This window comes from Phyllostomus discolor, chromosome 6, assembly GCF_004126475.2.
Source record: "Phyllostomus discolor isolate MPI-MPIP mPhyDis1 chromosome 6, mPhyDis1.pri.v3, whole genome shotgun sequence".
NCBI lineage: Eukaryota > Metazoa > Chordata > Mammalia > Chiroptera > Phyllostomidae > Phyllostomus > Phyllostomus discolor.
In genome coordinates, this window is record NC_040908.2 from 15,567,607 (window position 1) to 15,585,436 (window position 17,830).

The window sequence follows — 17,830 nt, forward strand, 5'->3', positions numbered from 1 at the left end:
GTGTTCCCCCTGAGTGTGACCGAGGTCCCTCCTCCCAACCCCTTCCTTTGGTGATGCTGGGCCCTGGGAAGATGTGGATGGCAGCCCACCTCACTGGAGCAGCCCCTGTTGAACAACAGCCCAACACATCTCCTGGGTTTGTGGGATATAGATCTCGAAGTTTCATTGTTCTGCTTCACCCTCTGTTTTCTCCCATGCCAAGCGAAGTTCACAAGCCCAGTATATTCTGTGCTCCTCTTCTTAGAGACAGTGCACACCAAAATTTCTGCATGGATTTATGTATTCATGCGAGCTCCTAGGCATTGCTGTAGCCCTCTGTGTATCCACTCGTCGACCTGCCCACCCGTAAGCTGTCTCTTCCTGCGGGAATTCACTTTCCCTTTTTACGTGCAGGCACGTGCTGTTGTGTTTAGGGTGAGTTCTGTTCCTGCTGGCTTTCGTTTGACTTTTAAATGTTCGAATGCCTTCACGGATGCGTACACTCGTCCGTGATTTCTCCCCTATGCTTTCGTGTTCAAGCGTCCCTATGTGAATTCTTGCTTTCTTTCACGCACTTATGCTCGGAAGCATTCCTGGCCATGCAAGGCCTTCCTGCGCCTGCATGTACCCATTCGGTTACTGTTGCTAGTTTTCAGTTAGATCACCAACGCACAAATGTTTCTCCTTAAAATAACTAAAATATTACAGTTAAAGCTAAAAGGTCACCTCCAATCCTCTCCCTCTTTTTATTTCCAAGCCTCTTACATATCTGTGAATCTTAGTACATAGTATTTTGTGTGTATGTGCAAGAGAAAGAGAGAGATTTAACACAGGTAATATTAGATCATGAGCAATTTTTTCACTGACCGAATATTTTTAAGATATAGTCATGCTGATACACATAGGTCGAGTTTGCTCCTGTTACTTGCTAAATAGTATTCTACTGTGTAGACTCACTAAAAGCTGTGTTGCATCATTTCCCTACTGATGGCCATGCAGGTATTCCTAGTTTTGTTCATTTCCTGGAACGTGTGTGTTTTCCTGAATACAGTGATTTTCAGGTTGCAGATTGAAATATATATTAGTTGGTCAAAATTCAGTTTAAAGACTGCAACCAAAACGATAAAAACAGAAAAAGAATAGACTGTAAAATGTTACAGTCAATTACATGTTGTAAGGTAAATATCGATTCATGGTTTTGGGGCTCTGTTCCCTGCAGAGGTGTGTGCCTTGGGTTGTAATGTGACATATTTCTTACTCCGTGGGTCATGCTTGAAGTGATTGGGAGAAAAGTCCCTAGAACAGAGTCTTAAACAGAATCCCTAGTCATCAGGCACATACTCTTTAAGTTGTAATGGAGGCTGCCCAGTTACTGTGAAAAGCAGCTGCACCCCTTCCATCCCTCCGGTGTCGGGGGTCTCACCCCCCACAACTTCCCCAGCACTTGTCGTCAAACTCTCTGTCAGTATGGGCAGTCCCTCCAACATGTGGACACCTAGTCAGGTTGGCAGGGGCGGATTTATTCGCACCTTAGGACCTCAGCCGGGCGTGTCTGCTCCATAAATTTAGTTCATCGTGCCAATGCTTATTGGCATCTACTCAAGTTCCCTTTTTCCTGCATTTTTTCCCTTTCATCTTGATTTTCCTTTTGCACAAAGACCGCCCAGTCTTGGGAGCCGGGAATAAGTCCCACCTCCATTTCCGTTTCCCACACAGGGCCCTGTGGCTCCCGGGCTGGCTCCCGGGCTGCCCACTGTGGTGAAACGAAGATGCTTCTAGGGTCTGGATGCTGACCACTGTTCTGTGAAGTCTAGTTTGTTGTGAGTAAGATGAAAGCAACAGTCAGAAGAAGAGACAAAATGAAGAAAAAATGCATAGCCAGGGCACCGCAAGAAAATCGATGCATTTATTTGTCGCAAATGCCTTTAGAAGCAGTGGAGGCTACTCGGGTATCTTCTGACTGAACAATCCTACTCCTTGGAATAATCCCAAGGAAACAAATCATTAGAAAAAGTTAAGTTTTGTCTCAGGCACAGGTTTCATAATAGAACATTCTTCTGACTGAAAGCAAAAGATATAAATAAAAATGTGCAAATCCGTTTGGGAAAATAAGCTTTTCCTGACTTTGGGTTCAAGGAGGAGTCTATTAAGTGTGCCCTTATAGACAAGGGACGTTTTACAAGAGTGTAGCGTCTTCCACCGCGGACCAGGGGCAGTCGGGGACCAGGGAGAGCCGGGGCCCGGGCGACAACCACTCAGTCCCTGCAGTGACTGGGCGGCCCAATTCCCTCCGTAGCCGTGAATGCGCCCTCGGCTGAGAGGCTTCTAAAGCAGGGTCTGCGGTCGGGACAGCAGCTCCCAGGGCGATGATGACCTGAAATGTGGGCATCCAGGAGCTTTCTGGACAGAGTACCCAAGACTCTTCAGAGAGAAAATGGAGACGCTTAAGGTCCCGTTCAGAGAGCCTCACTGAGACTGAAGGAAATGAGGCAGCAGGCTTTGTTGCTAGTTGTGGCAACAGAGCGGGCTGAGCTGGCTTCCAGAGGACAGCCTCGAACCCAAGCGAGCTGGGACTCCTGCGGGGGGGTGGGGGTGGCGGGGAGGTGGGGAGCGCTCCGGAGCAGGGAGACAGCGTCCAGGCAGCCACAGCCTGAGTGATTGGCAGCTGTCTGCAGAATCACCGCCCGCCCGCGTTCCCCCAGGACTCAGCACAGCTCCTGGGCCTCCCGCGTCTTCCTGTCTGAGCCACGTCCCCTCGGGGGACAGCTGGTTAGCAGGCAGCTGAGGAGTTTGTCTCGGTGTAAAAGTTTATTTTTGTTTTGTGTTTTTTGTTTGTTTTGTTTTTACCCGGAAAAGGTAAGCCAGGGTCTACTTTTGAAGTGCTCTCATTAGCTTGTTTATTCTCATTACCTGCCAGGCACTGGGTGGGAAGGGGGTTCTTTAAACACCTGGTGGCAGGGAGAAGTCTGATAAAAAGGTGCCGTGTGGAAGTTTTAGGCCCATCTGGGGCCTGAAATCCAAGGGTAATTGTGTTCCCCCTTGGACCTGATTTTCTTCAGACAGAAGTGACTCCATCAACCTCTGGAGTGAGTCCTGTCTCCCATCCCTCAGTGCGAGCTGTCGAGTTTCTTTGACCTTGAGTTTGCCCTTCCCTGACATGGAACTTCTCATCTGGGGGAGTCTGATTTTTGTCTAGTGGATGGTGGGTTGGGGAAGTCAGAACGGACAGAAGCCCCAGGGGGCTCTGGGAACTCTCTACTTGTTTGCGGGGAACTGGGGTCCGGTAGGGCCTTTGTCTCTATCATCTCGGGGTGCGGGGGTGGGGGGTCTTGGGGAGGGGGAAGCACAGGCGAGCGTGAACCCAGGCGTCCTCGGCTCCTGTTCCCTGTCCCCACCCCCACTCAGCACATTTCTCCTCCCGCAGCAGAGGCACGTGACAGGGGGCATGGACCAGCTGACCGGGATGCTGGACTACCTGCTCCAGGAGGTGAGGTTCTCGGCTTCCCCAGCTCTGGGGGACCACGCCCCGGGCACTTCCTTATGGTGACTTTCCACAGATGGGGGGAACTGCCCTTCTGAGAGTTGGCAGGGAAGGTTCTGGTTTCTCTCAAGGTGCCTCCATGGGGTTGAGAAAGTGGCATAGTGGCAGGCATCCCGTGAGGAAGGTCAAGACTAGGGAAGAGGACTGGAGGAGCCTGTCTTTTCACCCTTTGCGAGAAAACCTGGGTCAGCTGTAGAACCCTTCTCTCTTGCAAAAGGTGTTTCTGACAGACCCTTCTACGCAGGAAGAAGGAGCAGAGCACACTTCGCCCTGGGGACTCACAACCCCACCCTTTCCTGCCCAGACTGGGGCAGGGATGACCTGGAGGGTCCCTGAGAGCTTTCGAGACTTCCCTTCCTAGAGTGACCAGGAGAGCGAATGCCACAGCTTCTGAGACTCCCAGGGGGCAGCTTCTGTGTTGGGCCCATCATGGTCCCCCCTCCTTGTTGTCACTGTGGTAGGGTGGTGCCCCGACCACCACAAGCAGCAGTGAGTGACGCATTTCTGCATAACCAGCAAGGAAGGGGGCTTTGGACCATCCCCAACCAAACTTCTCCCAAAGAGGCGCCTCCTGCTCAACCAGACCCCAATCAGGCCTCCAGCCCAGGGCCCCAGGGAAGACCCTGGGCAGCCATGGTGACTTTGCAAATGTTCTTCTTCCCCCTGGTTTTCTCTTAGGTCCCTAAAGCCTTTGTGAACCTGGTGGACCTCTCCGAGGTTGTGGGGGTCTCTCCCTGGCGCCAGGGGACCCAGCTCAGGTAAAAAGGGGAGTGGAATGGACCCAGCGTGTGTGGGGTGGATGCCGTGTGCCAGGCACTGGGTGGGTAGGGTACTTCACACATGTTGATCCTGGGAGAGATTTAAGGATGGGGGGCAAGAGAGATGAAGCCACCACACGCACGAGGTCACGCAGCTGGTGGCTGGAGTGGCGTTCTGGCCACTGAGTCAGAGGGTGAACTACGCAGTCAGGGTGATGTAAGCAGATGGCCTGCCCCCAGCAGAACGATCTGAGAGTTTAAAAGGCAGGTTTGGCAATGTATCCATAAGCCAAGAAGTGATACTTCTGGAAATTGGAAACAAACAAAAAAAATGTGGCATATATATATATATATATATATATATATATATATATATCTTACCTTCACTGACCTGAATTCCCATGTAGTTCTGAAATGTATCACAGAACTTAAACTCCTTGAACCCAAATCCTAAGATGTCTGGCTTTGCACCCAGAAAAGAAGATCATGTGGCGAAGGCCAGGGGAGGGACCACTGGGGCTGTGGGCAACGGGGAGGAGAGGACGGAACTGAGAGGAGAGGAGGGTGTTGAAGAGCAGGGACATGCAGACCAGGCAGAGGAGGGGTTGGAGGAGGGCTTCCGGTGTGGAGGCAGCCAGGGGCCGGTGTATGGGGAGGCGGAGTGAGAGGGAGCGCGTCCCCACATCCCTTCTGCACCCGGATGGAGGGACAGACGACAACCAGATCATGGTGGGCCTTTGCCTTCTGTTCTCTCCCACGTTGATGGGCTTCCTTTCCCTGCACCCTCTGAGACATCCAGCCCCTCCCCGCTCCCTGAGCAGCACCGAGGCCCCCCAGCCCTCTCATTCCTCCATGGGGCGGCCTGCGTAGTCCCCGCTGCATCCATGCTCTCCTTTCTGGCTTCTTTTAACCCACAGCCCTGCGGCAGAGCCCTGTACATGCTCAGGGGACACCTCGAAGCTGTCCAAGCTCGTGGCACAGTGGTCCTACCAGGTGAGCCCACCCTGGGAGGCTGGTGGCTTGCAGGGGCGGGGGTCATGGGGGAGAACAGGGGTGATAGGCACAATGAAGGCATGAGTCTGCGACTGTAAGACCTCTCCAGAGGAGTAAGGAACCACAGAGCAGTCTTCGGTGCACTGCCCGGCGTCGACAATTTGATTTCCGGTGCCTAAAGTGGGGAGGTCGATTCCGGCAGGCTGGGGGTGGGAGCAGGGGTGGTGCTTTAGACAGCGAAGGACTTGGCAGATTTGTTTGGAAATGGTTTTGATCGCTGCATCTGTGACTGCTGAGCTGATTCTCCCTAAGCTGGGCTAAGCCCCCAGACGACAGCCCAAGGGCGCCTCAGAGGCCCCAAAGCTGTGCTTTCTGATTCAGAGAAGAGACCCCAAGAGGGCGAGGATGGCTCAGTGGAAGCCGTCATCCCTGTCAGCACGCAGCTCAAAGCACAGTTCCTGTTGTCATATGTTGACATGAGGACTTTTGTTTAAGAAGAAAGTTATGTATGAAGCTGTGTGGCACTTCTCTCACTCCAGAGGTGACATGTTTTGTGCTGTTAGTGGCGCATCCGTTGCCGGCACACCCTCAGCCCGTGGACAGAGTGTGCGCGCTGGTGTATGCTTCCTGAGCTCCCGGGAACATATGTCAGATCTACATCGGGTGCTGGTCGGAACTGCGCGCAGTGGGTGGCTGTGACAGAGGGGTGGCTGGGAGCTCCCTGCTGGAGGACGGGGCAGGCTGTGCCTTGCTGGAGCTCCCGGGCGCGTCTCTGCTCTCCCCTTCAGGAAAGCTGGGAGCGTCTGCTGGCCTCCAGCAAGTACAACAAGCAGGAGTCCTTCGCCGTGGTGTTCCAGCCCTTCTTCTACGAGACAGCCCTGTCACCACGCTCGGTGAGTGAGCTGACCGTAGGAGCCTGGTCCACACCCTCGCCCCCTCCCACCCAGCCGGGACTCCCCAAGCCCAGGGTGTGCACTCTCAGGGGGAAGGTACTGCGGTTTTCTCTCACACTTCCCGGACTCTTTCCCACGGGGCTGGGGAGCCCCGTGAGGAGGTTCCTGGAGGTTGAGTGGCCCAGTGGTCAGGAGCATGGGCCTGAGCCAGATGGCTGCCGGCTCTGAGACGGGCCAGCTGTGTGACCTTGGGGCAGTGACCTGTGTGCCTGGGGGCAAGTTGCTAGAGCTCTCCGTGCCTTGGGTCCTCCTCTGTGAAGTCAGGGCCATTACCACAGTCCCTCCCTCCAGGGTGAGGATCAGATTGCATGAGTAAATGGGTGTCGGGGACTTGGGAGGCCCTCAGCACCTCTTCGCTGTTGTGACTACTCAGGATGGAATTTGAGCGGGGGCACGTCACCCTCCTCCATCCATTGGCTCTCTATAGCCCTCCCCCCCCAACCCCGGAAGGGAGGGTTGACTTACCCCCCTCCCCCCAGGTCACTTGGCCAATGCCCTTTGCCCAGAGGAGCGCCCAGACCATGGGCGTGGTGGCGGTTCAGCACATGCTCTGTAGGGTCTCTGAACACCATTGAGCCTTCAGCACTGCGTGTCTGGGACAGCCCCTGCCCCAGGCTCCTGGCTCCTGCCTGTTGCAGTCACCGTGCCCTCTCCAGGACTTTTTCGATGTTTAACAGTGGTTTAGGAGAAGAAGGAGGAAAATTAGTTCCAGTCCTCCTCCACTTTGACCACACATGAGTCACTCCCCTGTCACCGCTGCTTCTGTTTAGTTCAGTTAGGGAGAACCCCATGATAATGGGGGAGAGGGGGTCTGACCCATTCCTGCAAGCCCAGACCCTGGACAGTGGTCCTGTAAGTGTCTGCTGTTGCTGAGTGGAAAGGGGCTGAGAGAAAAGAGTCTGGATGGGTCAGGGCCACCCCATCTCTGCCAGGGACACCCTCAAAGTGTGTGGCAGGTGCACCCCATGTTTGGGGGCACACAGGGGCTCTAATCTGGTTCTCTTTCAGGAGGAATGGCCGCTCCAGGACGCCACCACAGTCGCCTTGAATCTCTGGAACAGCATGGTGAGCTGCGGGGGACCGGGGAGGCTGCAGGGTCAGCCTGGGGACCTGGCCTACAGGAGGGGCGGGGCTGCCACCGCCACACCCACTCTGCCTGCCGCTCTGAGGGCGGGGCTGCGGGCTCCAGCAGGGTCCCTGGACGGTGGTTCTGGGCCACCAGGCATCATCCCCGCATCTGGGGCCAGCCCAGCTCTGACCACCTGGGAGTGTCACCTCCTCGTCCCAGAGCTGCACCGCAGCCCTCGCAGTGCTCGGGGGTCGCTGGGCTTCAGTCCCACTCCCCCCAGAGGCAGGGGTGTGGCCTCGGAGTCTGAGGGGGAGACTACACTTGGAGGGGGAGCCGGGGGAATGACTCACAGGGTGATTCCAGGCCAACTGTCTGTCACGTCCCACTCGAGCGCCATCACGTGGTTTCAAGGCCCAGGCTGGTCCCTGGGATGAACTCGGGCTTTCAAGTGATGAAGACCTGGGTTCAAATCCTAACGCTGGCTCTCACAAGTCGTGTGAATTTACCGTTTTCACGAAGCCCAGATAGTAACACCTGGCCCGAGCACCGGCAGGTGTGCGGCTCACTGAGGCCCCGAGTAAGCGCTTGGCCCAGGCCGGCCCTTCTTCCCGTCACTGTGACAGGTCTGGCCCACCCCTCCAAGGCCCCCCAGGGCTACCTGGGACGGTCGGTGGATGGACTGGAATGTCAAAACTGAGCTTTTCCAGGGCCCCAGACAGACACCTGATCTCGCCGTGCGTTTTCCCCATCCAAGCCGCCCTGTTTTTGGACAGCCAGTGGCAGGCGCTTGGTTCTCTTCTTCCTTGGCTTAGAACCCTTTTCCTCCGTCTTTTCAAATCCGTGCTCCACTGGGTACAAGGAGCAGCTGTGTTTCAGCATGGGTTAGCCAGAGAGCAGGGTGGGACAGGGGGCAGGGACTGGCCTCAGGCAGCCCTAGTCAAAGGACTCACACTCTCCTTTAAGAAAGCACTCGATTTCTTGGTGAGTAGGTCGGGCCCTTGGGTGGGATATTCCCGCCAGGAAAGCACTTTGCTGCTGGTCTCCTGGGAAGGGCAGAAGAAGGGAACTCAGCCCGTCCAGCCGGGGCCGCCCTCCTACCACCCTCTTGCCACCCTCCTGCTGGGGGAGAGCGGCTGATGATTGCAGCTGAGCCAAGCCCATCTCCTGCCCCTCCCGTGTCACCTCCCCACCCCAGGCAATGGAAGGGAGCCCTCAGTGTGTCCTGTGCTCCGTCTGAGGAAGGTACAAAACACACCCCGAGTGGCCTTCGCCTCCACTGAGCCTAGGGTACAGCTGGAAGGGTCAGGCAGCTCAGAGGAACAAGAGTAAACTTGAACTCAGCCAGCAGCGATTTGCTGGACTGTGCACCCAAACGCAATATGGGCCGGAGGTCAGGGCAGCCCCATGGTGGTGGGATTTGAACTGGCTTTGTAGAGAGTGCCAGACAGGGTCAGGGTGGGCATTCCTAGGCAAGAGACCTTTGTGAGTGCGGGCCATGGAGGAAAGGAAGCCAAACACACTATTGTCAGGAGGCCGTAGAAGCTGGTCTGATAAGACAGGTGAGGAGGCCCCGAGAACAGAGGGAGCACTTGGAGAGCCAGACAGAAGCTGGGGAGAGCAAAGAGGGAGAGAGGATCCCACCCTCCGCCCCCTTTCTCCCTTCTTCTTGTTGTTGAGCATCAGCAGGGGTGGTGGCAGCAGTGACAGTTGCCTTTATTGAGCCCAGGTGATGTCCTGTCCTTTCAAACCGGCACCGCAGTGTCCTATAACCCACCTGAGAGCAAGGACAAGGGTGCGCAGGTGCTCAGGGGGGCACGGAAGGTCTCGCACTCGAGGCTAAAGAGCCGGGACACAGGAGATGTCACAGGGGCTCCGAGGAGGCGGGGGTGGCTTTTCTGGGTGGGCAGTTCCCCCTTTCTCCCCAGGCCTGTCCCCCGACCACCAGCTGTTTCCTGGGGAGAGTTCTCAGGGTTCCTGCGGCCAGGCCCGCAAAGAGGGAGGGCTCGTCCCAGATGTGTGTTTTGTTTTGTTTTGTTTTGTTTTGCTTTTTGAGGTGAGTCACATGGCCTTTTCGGGTCTCCATTCTGTCTACTTGCCAAAGCGGTGTAATAACCCTCCGCTGGCCTCCCAGGGCCTTGGCAGTGGTTCACGCTTGGGTTCCTCTTGGGTCCTCCCAGGGACATGGCAGGGGGGTGGGCAGGAGTCTGCCTTTGCCCCTTGAGCCCCTGCCGTTCTGAGTGTCACAGAGAGCACCGAGCTAACAGTCCGGTGTGTTTGCCTGTGCCCATGCTCGCAGACACACACAGCCCCGCCTGAGCGGGGAGCGGAGTGGGCCCCGGAGAACCGCCGTGACCACGGGCGCCCAGGTTCTACGCCCCTCTCCTCCCCCCAGCCCCCCACCCAGGACTCTGGGGAGCAGGGTGGCTGTGTGGGGCCACACCAGCGTCTGCTGCCCTCCAGGCCCCCACTGCCAAGCCCCAGCGTGTGCATGAGCTCTGAGGGCCAGCAGTCAGTGACAGGAACCCCACACGCCTGGCGTCGTCCCGGCAGGATGCACCCCCAGACTGAAGCTGGGCTCCCGGCACAGAGCTGAGGAGGGTCTCGTGTTGGGGACATAAGCTATTCCCTAGGCCCTTTCTGCCTTCTCCTTGATACTTTCTGATAAGCTTTAAACCCCCCAAAGCAGTTTTAAGGAAACCTACCTTCGGGGAACTCAGTTCCCAGGTCCTCCCAGCCACCGCTGACCCCCACCTTGTGCCAAGCCCAGGGCCAGGGGCTGGAGCCGCGGGGCAGGGTGGGAACTGGCAGCCACTGCTCCCGGTCCGGTGGACATGTTCCGCGGAGAGACCGTTTGAGGCCGCCCCCCTCCTCCACACTCCAGGTCATGTCAGGGTGGCAGGGAAGCTGTGCAGGGGAGACGTGAGCGACTAAAGACGCCAGCCCCGATGTGCCTGGGGCAGGTGTGCGTTCGTGTGCCTGCAGGTGGCAGGAGGAGGAGGGACACGGTGGTGGTCCCTCCCTGTCCCCTCGAGGGCGAGGGCCAGCGTGGGGGGGCAGGGGACGAGTGGAAGCAGGAGGGATGACGCAGGTGACTAAGAATGATGTTTAGGAACATCAGGGAAATGGGCTTGCTGGGAAAGCTTATGAATTTTCCTTCTTTGAGATCCCTGACACATAGGCTTGCTACATCCATTCATCTACCAGAATCATGAAGATGTGGCTCTTCCAATGCTTCTTTCCAGACCCTATCACTGATTAAGTTTTTGAAAGACTGGAGAGAAGGAAGCAGGCCAGATCGACACCTGGCCGCCAGCCCAGGCCCCCTCAGCACTCCCTGTGCGAGCAGGCCTGGCCACTCTGGGCGGGCCCTCCCCTTTCTAGGAGTGTCCACCGTCAAAATAAAACTGGAAAAGGGGCCTCAGCTCCTCCTCCAGCCCTTGAGCTGAAGGGTTGCCACTCCTCTAAGGCTAAAGTTCTTTCCTTGCTTCTTGCTTAGTGGGCGCAGATCCTGGGATAAGATACTGCCCAGGGCTCTAAAACCCTCACAGGAGATGGCAGAGCCTGGTGACCGAGCCGGGCACGGTGCTCCATCCTGGAGCCTCCTGTCTCTTGTGTCCCCATCAAGGTCCCTGGAGGGATGACAAGGGACAGAGATATTATCGTAGGAGCCCGGATGCTGTGGGAAGTAGCACTGACAGCAACTGTGAGCCTCCCTGCTTCTCCTCAACAGTTCCTGATAATTTTTACCCCCCGCACAGAGGTGTTAAAGAGATCTCCTCCAGTGGTGGGGGCTCAATGTGCAGAAGGAAACCTGTGATGTCTCAAGGCCGCTGCCTTTTCTTTTAAGTGTTTACAGACACGGAACGAGCATGTAAAGACAGCAGAAGGCGCTTTTAAACACTTGCCTCCACGTCGAGTTCTTCACCATCCTCATTTCCCCTCCCCCCTTCAATGCCTCCGCCTGCGGCCCCACTGTGCGCTTTCTGTCCAGGCTGTCAGATGGGCTTCGGTTATCATTTCAGCGGCTGCCTGTGTCGGAGCTGGTGCCGCCGCCTCTCATCCCTGAATCCATAGCCACAGGAAGCCGTGCACCCACTGAGAGACGTGCGGTTGCCATGAGGACCCCGATGTCCTGGTCCCAGCCCGGCCCCCCTGGTGTTCAGTGTCTCCCGTGCCATCAGGGGACATGGGCAAGGAATCCATGATTCCTCATGTGCCCTGGGCCTCAGCTCGAGCGGGCGCCAGGTTCCCGCGGAGGGCCCGTTGGAGTGCCCAGAGCTGGGCCGCACCCCAGGGTTTCCGACGCAGTAGGTTGGGGTGGGGGCTGGAAATCCGCCTCGCTGGTGCGTTCCCAGGTGGTGCTGGGGCGTTCCCAGGTGGCGCTGGGGCTGCCGGTCCACAGTCAGACTCGGAGAGACATCGGACCGACGAGTCTGTCTCAGTGGCGCCTGGAGTGCTGCCACCTGTGCACACACAACGCGCCTGTTCTGGAGGTCGCCTTCTTTCACAGATGCAGCCCGCGGGACAGAAGGATGAGCCGTTCCGTGCCAATGAGAGAAGGCTGACTAAGTGTCCGTCTCAGGTAGGCCGGGGCAGGGCGGGGAGGGCATCGGTCACCAAACCAGGAGAGAAACGGGGTCACCAGGGGGGCTTTGCCGTGGAGTGAGGGCTTGTCTGGCTGAGACATTAGCCACTGTAGAGTCTTAGGTCTGTTTTTCTGGGTCTGGTCCCAGCTCTGCATACTTGGTACGCCTAAGGTTTATCAAATTTAACCGTGTAGCAGAAGTGAGCTGTTTTAGTAGAATGATGGCTCCTTCCACACCTGTGGAGGCACAGGAGGGACAAAAAGCATATTTCACCTGGCGCCAACTGTCCCAAAAGTGAAGATGGACTTCTTAAGTAAGTGCCAAATCTGTAACAGGGATATAATTAAAGTTGCTGAATAAACAGATGAGAAAATAACAGCGATGAGTAGAATTCCTTTTACCCCTTAATGGTAGTCAACGTTCTGGCTTTCTCAATGAGTTGTAAGTTTTTTGTTACTAGGCTATAAGAACTATATCATTCACCCTATTTCCCTCTTTCCCTTGGCTGCCAGGAAGCTTACAATTAAGTTGTCCTTTCATGAAAATATACGCACCCCGCTGGCAGCATGCACCTCCAGGTAGAGAGCCAGAGAGGAGGACTGTTGCACCGGGGAAATGTTGAAGCATTAGCAGGCTCCTTCAGGGGACCCCTGGGTGGGACAGAGAGGCGAAGCCAGAGAATGGCTTTCATCTGAATGATGCTGTGAATGTCCCAATGTCAAAGGCATGGCTGGATGATGAAGCCTGAGGGTGAAAGGGCCCAGATTTTTGGGTCATGCTCACACCCCCTGACTTTTCTCTGCAGGAAAACCCCTATCTGTTCACCTATAGCAACAGCGACTACCTGCCCACGCTGACAAACCTCCACGAGAAGTCAGAGGTACGGAGAGGGTTTCTGTGGTCGGTGCATGTGGGAGTGCACCAGGGGGCCATGCACCTTGCTGAGTAGTGGAAGCTTCCATGTGGTTCCTTGTGTCCTGGAACCCCCACGGGATGTCCTGGCTGGGGTGGGCCACAGAGCAGGCGTGTGGCTGTCTCCTCGGTACTTAGAGCAGGTCTGCCCTATGGCGCTGTCCTGAGACCAGCCTGGCAACCGGCACCCTACGGCTTCATGGGGAGTGTTGGGTGCTCGGCTCTGCCCGCGGCCTGTCTATTCCGCCGGGAGGCCCTTCTCAAATCTCGGAAAAGTCCCTGTAAACCCGACTGAGGCCTTAGTTTGCAGGGCAAGTCAAGAAGAAGCCAAGAAATATGGCGAAACCAGACAACTTCTGAGACCAAAAGTCCCCAGAGGTTGGCCCACACCTCAGGGGCCACCTTCCACTTACTCACGTCTTGCTTTTTGCTTATCTCGTGGCTCTCCCTGATACTTCCTGCTAAGAGTAGATAGGGCACCCGCACTGCCCCGACAGAGGCACTCGCAGGTTGGCGTCCTTGTTCTTCGAGGACTGGGGACTGACATGGGTTGTGACGAATCGGCCTAGTGCCATCCCTGCCGCCTTGTTGTATAAACGAGGGTGAGCACTACCCCAGGTGGAGGCAGCGCTGGTGGCCTGGACCTGCCCCACGCAGCCCGAGAAATGCAGAGTGAAACACACTTTCCTTCACCGGCTTGCCCCCCACTTCCTGACAGCAGTGAGGACACACCTGGGGGTCACATGGCACCGGGAGGGGAGAGAGCTGGCCCTGGGTTCAAATCCACGCTCTTCCACTCACTGGCTGTGTGTCAGGGGACAAGGTGCTTCACTCTCCCTGTGCCTTGTTTATGTCCACACGGGAAGTGCCGAAAGTCACGGTCCTGCCTCGTGGTGTTGTTAGTAAATCACAGTAAGTGACAAGTATAGAGCACCTGCAGCAGTGTCCGGCCTGCTGTGATGAGTGCCACTGTTATTATCGTCTGATCATAGGGAGCAATACACTCCTGCAGGATGCAGCCATTGATTGCCTACCTGCTCTGTGCCACTAGGACTCCAGGCCAGTGAGGGCGGGCACTCGGAGCCGCTACCTAGTCACTATTTGTTGAATGACTAGATGGTGGGTGGAAGGATGGGTACCAGGCATAGGAGGTAAAAATGTCAATGAAATACTTGCTTGTCCTAAGGAACTCAGTCTGGTGGAGTCAACCAGCGATTATTGCGCAGCGGAATAAGTCCCGTAATTCAAGTTCCCATGGAGTTGTGAGGGAGCACCGAGTCAGAGCAACTAACTCCGGGGAAACAGCCAGTACCCCAGACAGACAAACATCCCTGCTTTCACCGGGAAGTTGGGCAGAGGAGTGACGTAGTTCTACTGTATTGAGAGGGAGAGGGACTCCTCCGGATGGATTCAGCAGCTGGGGCGGAAGCCCAGGGGATTGAAGGTGGTGATGCTGTGAACACCGCAGTATTCCGGGCAGGAAGCACCAGGGGCCTGGGCGGGGGCGGAGGTAGAGGGACCCGGGAGGGGGACAGGGTTGGGAGCACCTGGACAGGATGCTGTGGACACCCAACTGTGAGCACTGCAGGAGAGGGAGAGATGGTAAAAGACACTTAGGTTGCTGTATTACGTGAGATTTTCCAAAGTAGAGACCCCGCTTCTCACCCAACTGCACGTGCTCCGTTCCTCCTTATCTCTCCACGTGTCTCATTCCAGGTGACAGATGGAGCGGAGATCAGGTGCCTCGACAAGGATCCCTCCGACAGGATCCCCACCTCAGGTACAGGGCCTGTGTCAAGGGGTTTTTAAACTCGTTCGAGGCCTGAACTCCCCAAAGTAAAAGCAACCACGGGATGACGAGGGCTTTCCGCACAATCTGAGAGTCACTGAGAGGGTTTTGGAGGGCAGTGGAAATAGCTCTGTGTGCACAGGCATGCCTGGTTCTTTGTGCTTCGTGGCTGTTGCTTTTTTTTTTTTTTTTCAAAGAATATTGATTTAATGTAACTTTTAAAAAAAGATTTTATTTATTTTTTTAGAGAGGGAAGGGAAGGAGAAAAAGAGAGAGAGAGAGAGGGAGAAACATCAATGTGCAGTTGCTGGGGGTCATGGCCTGCAACCCAGGCATGTGCCCTGACTGGGAATCGAACCTGCAACACTTTGATTCGCAGCCCACGCTCAATCCACTGAGCTATACACCAGCCAGGGCGATGTTGCTTTTTTAAAAAAATACAAATGGAAGGCAATACCCTCCTCCATCAGCAAAAAAGGTTATGAGTCACTCTATTGTGGCCCCCTGTTGTCATGGTCTGGAACCAAAGCTGCCAGTGCCTGTACACTTGTAAGTTCACGCCTGTGTTTGGGTATTCGATAACTGAAGCAGGGGATGATACGGTACGCTGCCATAGGATATACAAGATATGATAACACTATCAGCAAGCATTTATGGAGCATTAACTGGGCACCAGGCCATGTTCCGCAAGGGGACAGCTCACGTCATTGTCCCTACCTCTGAGCCTTGATGAGGTGGATTTGCTCTCAGAAAGCAAAACCGCCTCGAAGCTGGAAGCAACTGTAGCCAGTCCCCACTCCCTGTCGGCGCCACTTGCCCGGCGCCCTCCAGCCCCGCACAGAACGGGAGGGTGCAGTGCCTTAGGAATGCGCCGTTTTTGCTGCTGCTCAGTGTTTCCAAAGCGACTGGTGTTGGGCCATGAAGCAGAGAGTCATGGAACGTTCCAGGCAGAGACCGCGTCAGAAGGGGGCTGCCTAAGGGCTGAGCCTCTTCCTCCAGGCCAGCTGGTCTGGGAGCGATGGCGGTGGGCCTCCCTCACGGCAGTGGGGGGAGGGTCGGGCACTCGCTCGTGGGGACTCGCCGGAATCACAAGACGGCAGCCAGGAGCGTCTCTGCAGCAGTGAGCTAGGGCCCTGGAGGGAGACTCATTTGTTCATTGATCTGTTCGCTCGTCCATTCATGGATCGGATGCTTGCCGAGTGCCTCCCATGGGCCTTCCAGGATCAAAAACTAAGTGTGGAGGTGCCGCAGCACCCAGCCGGAATCTTTCAGGGATGCAGACCCTTGCCCTCAGGCTGCCTCCTTCTGCTGCGTGTTCGCAGAACACGTAAACGCCCGGGCTGCCATTAGCCTGTCCCTCACACGTGTCTCGGCCCTACACACGCTCATGGAGCCAAGTGAGTGGGGGGTTAAAATTTCGGTGTGTGACTGGCTCTTGTCCTAAACTGCAGACTGAAGGAATAGGCGATTGAGATCTCACACACACACACACACACACACGCACACACAGTCTCACACTCGAACACTTCTAGTCTTCAACTCCCCCCACCCCCCCACACACACACTCACACTTGGTGACACCCACGCTTATTGGTGAGTTTACTAGGAGGACTTGAGCAGCAGAGATAAATTATTAGCTTCACATGCAGGCCCTCCTATAGCAAAAGCACAAAGGTGTGTGCAATATGTGTATGTGTCCATGTAGAGAGAGGGAAGAGGAGAGGGAGAAGAACGTCTATGTTTTAATAGCCGTAGCCTTCCCCGTGAAATAGCACCCAGCCCCTTTTTAATCTTATCCTTCTGGGAGAGAGATCTATATAGCATTTCACAACCTGTCTAGATTACGCTCCTGCCGTGGCCATGGCGGCCACCCAGTCCAGGAGAGCATATCTCAGCATCTGAGATAAGCCAAATAAAACACGAACCTCTTCTTCATTCCCTGACCCCGAAGATTGTTGTTTACTGGCATGTGGACATGGAAGTGCCAGAAATCTCACGACCTCGAGATCTGAGATACTCTGCTGATAGGGAGCCATTTAAATACGCAGACGGGTAGATCTCGGCCTGCCTGGTCTACCCAGGTGCGCGCGGGGCCCGCACCCTCTCTCTCCAGCTGCGTGGCCGCACTCACGGATCGGCCTGGGCCTGCATGTCCGAGTCCCACCTGGAGAGTGTCGTTTGGACAAGTGGCCAGCACTGAGGACAGCAGTGAGAAACACACTGTGCATGATCTGTGATTGACATTTTAAACCTACTCGTGACCGTGGGGGCGGCCAGAAGGACTTCGCACAGGTCACATTATTATTTGTCCTCGATAATGATCGTATTTCTGGTGAGGTCGTTGACTCTTCTGGAGATCAAGTTTGCAATCCCTCCTGGAGATGCGGGCATCTGATTAAGTATGTACTTAACAGATTACCTTATCTTTATATCCCCAGTGACTCAGCACCTGGTCAGGGCCCATACCTGTTTGCTGAACTAGTCTGAATCCTCAAATATTTCTCACTCAGCAAATCAACCGCTTTCATGGTTGAAAGGGCTTTCAAAACCAGCTAGACCAAAGTATCTTCTGTCACACCATTTTTTCTTATAAAGTAAGTGTTTTGCCTTCAGAGTTACTTCCAGAAATCTTCAGTAGTCCCCTTTTCTAGTGTTTCTCTGAAACCAGTGCCCAGACATGTAACTAGCCAACCAAAGTGGTGTTTCCAGACAGGATGCTGCCTCCTCCACAGGCCAAGGACGCTGGCAGCCGGGCTGCCTGGCTCTCATTGCCTCGGAGCTCACGGGTGATAAGCCTCTTCCACGGATCTGTGGGGCTTTGGAGAGAGAGACAGGGCTGATGTGACTTTTTACAGCCCACTGGGCATTGGGTAGCCAATGAATGAATACAGGCCTCTAGTTTTTCCCTCCAGCTCAGTTTACACAGTGCAGTGTGCTAGGTGCTTTCTCCCGTGGGCTTTGTAACTCCGTAAATACTTGTATCATTCTGTATCACTCCATGGCCCTATCCCTAACATAACTGGGATAACTTAAAAAAAAACTGGGGGGGCCTAGTGGCTGCCTTAAGCCACTTTCCTTACTGGGAAGGAAAGGAGGAGCACTTTGCAGACAAGAGTGGGGATAATCAGAAGCCAGAGGGCACATGGTTCATTGGCTGTCTATTGAAGCTGGTTGTCTTAGTATTTGAACATAGGGATCCAAAAAGCTAATTATGTAATTATAATTATAATTATAGTATATGCCACTGTCA

At 55.2% G+C, this 17,830-nt stretch overlaps 1 protein-coding gene across 1 annotated transcript in view; it reads left to right on the forward strand.

Annotated features, from left to right (window-relative positions):
* PLB1 (phospholipase B1) overlaps nucleotides 1–17,830 on the forward strand; it is a 90,549-nt gene that overhangs the window by 5,803 nt on the left and 66,916 nt on the right. Inside the window, exons 5-12 of the mRNA XM_036029952.1 lie at nucleotides 3,404–3,466; nucleotides 4,199–4,278; nucleotides 5,196–5,271; nucleotides 6,060–6,164; nucleotides 7,233–7,289; nucleotides 11,804–11,875; nucleotides 12,685–12,759; nucleotides 14,508–14,571. Coding sequence (XP_035885845.1) covers nucleotides 3,404–3,466; nucleotides 4,199–4,278; nucleotides 5,196–5,271; nucleotides 6,060–6,164; nucleotides 7,233–7,289; nucleotides 11,804–11,875; nucleotides 12,685–12,759; nucleotides 14,508–14,571 — 592 coding nt within the window. The remainder of the gene's footprint in view (nucleotides 1–3,403; nucleotides 3,467–4,198; nucleotides 4,279–5,195; nucleotides 5,272–6,059; nucleotides 6,165–7,232; nucleotides 7,290–11,803; nucleotides 11,876–12,684; nucleotides 12,760–14,507; nucleotides 14,572–17,830) is intronic.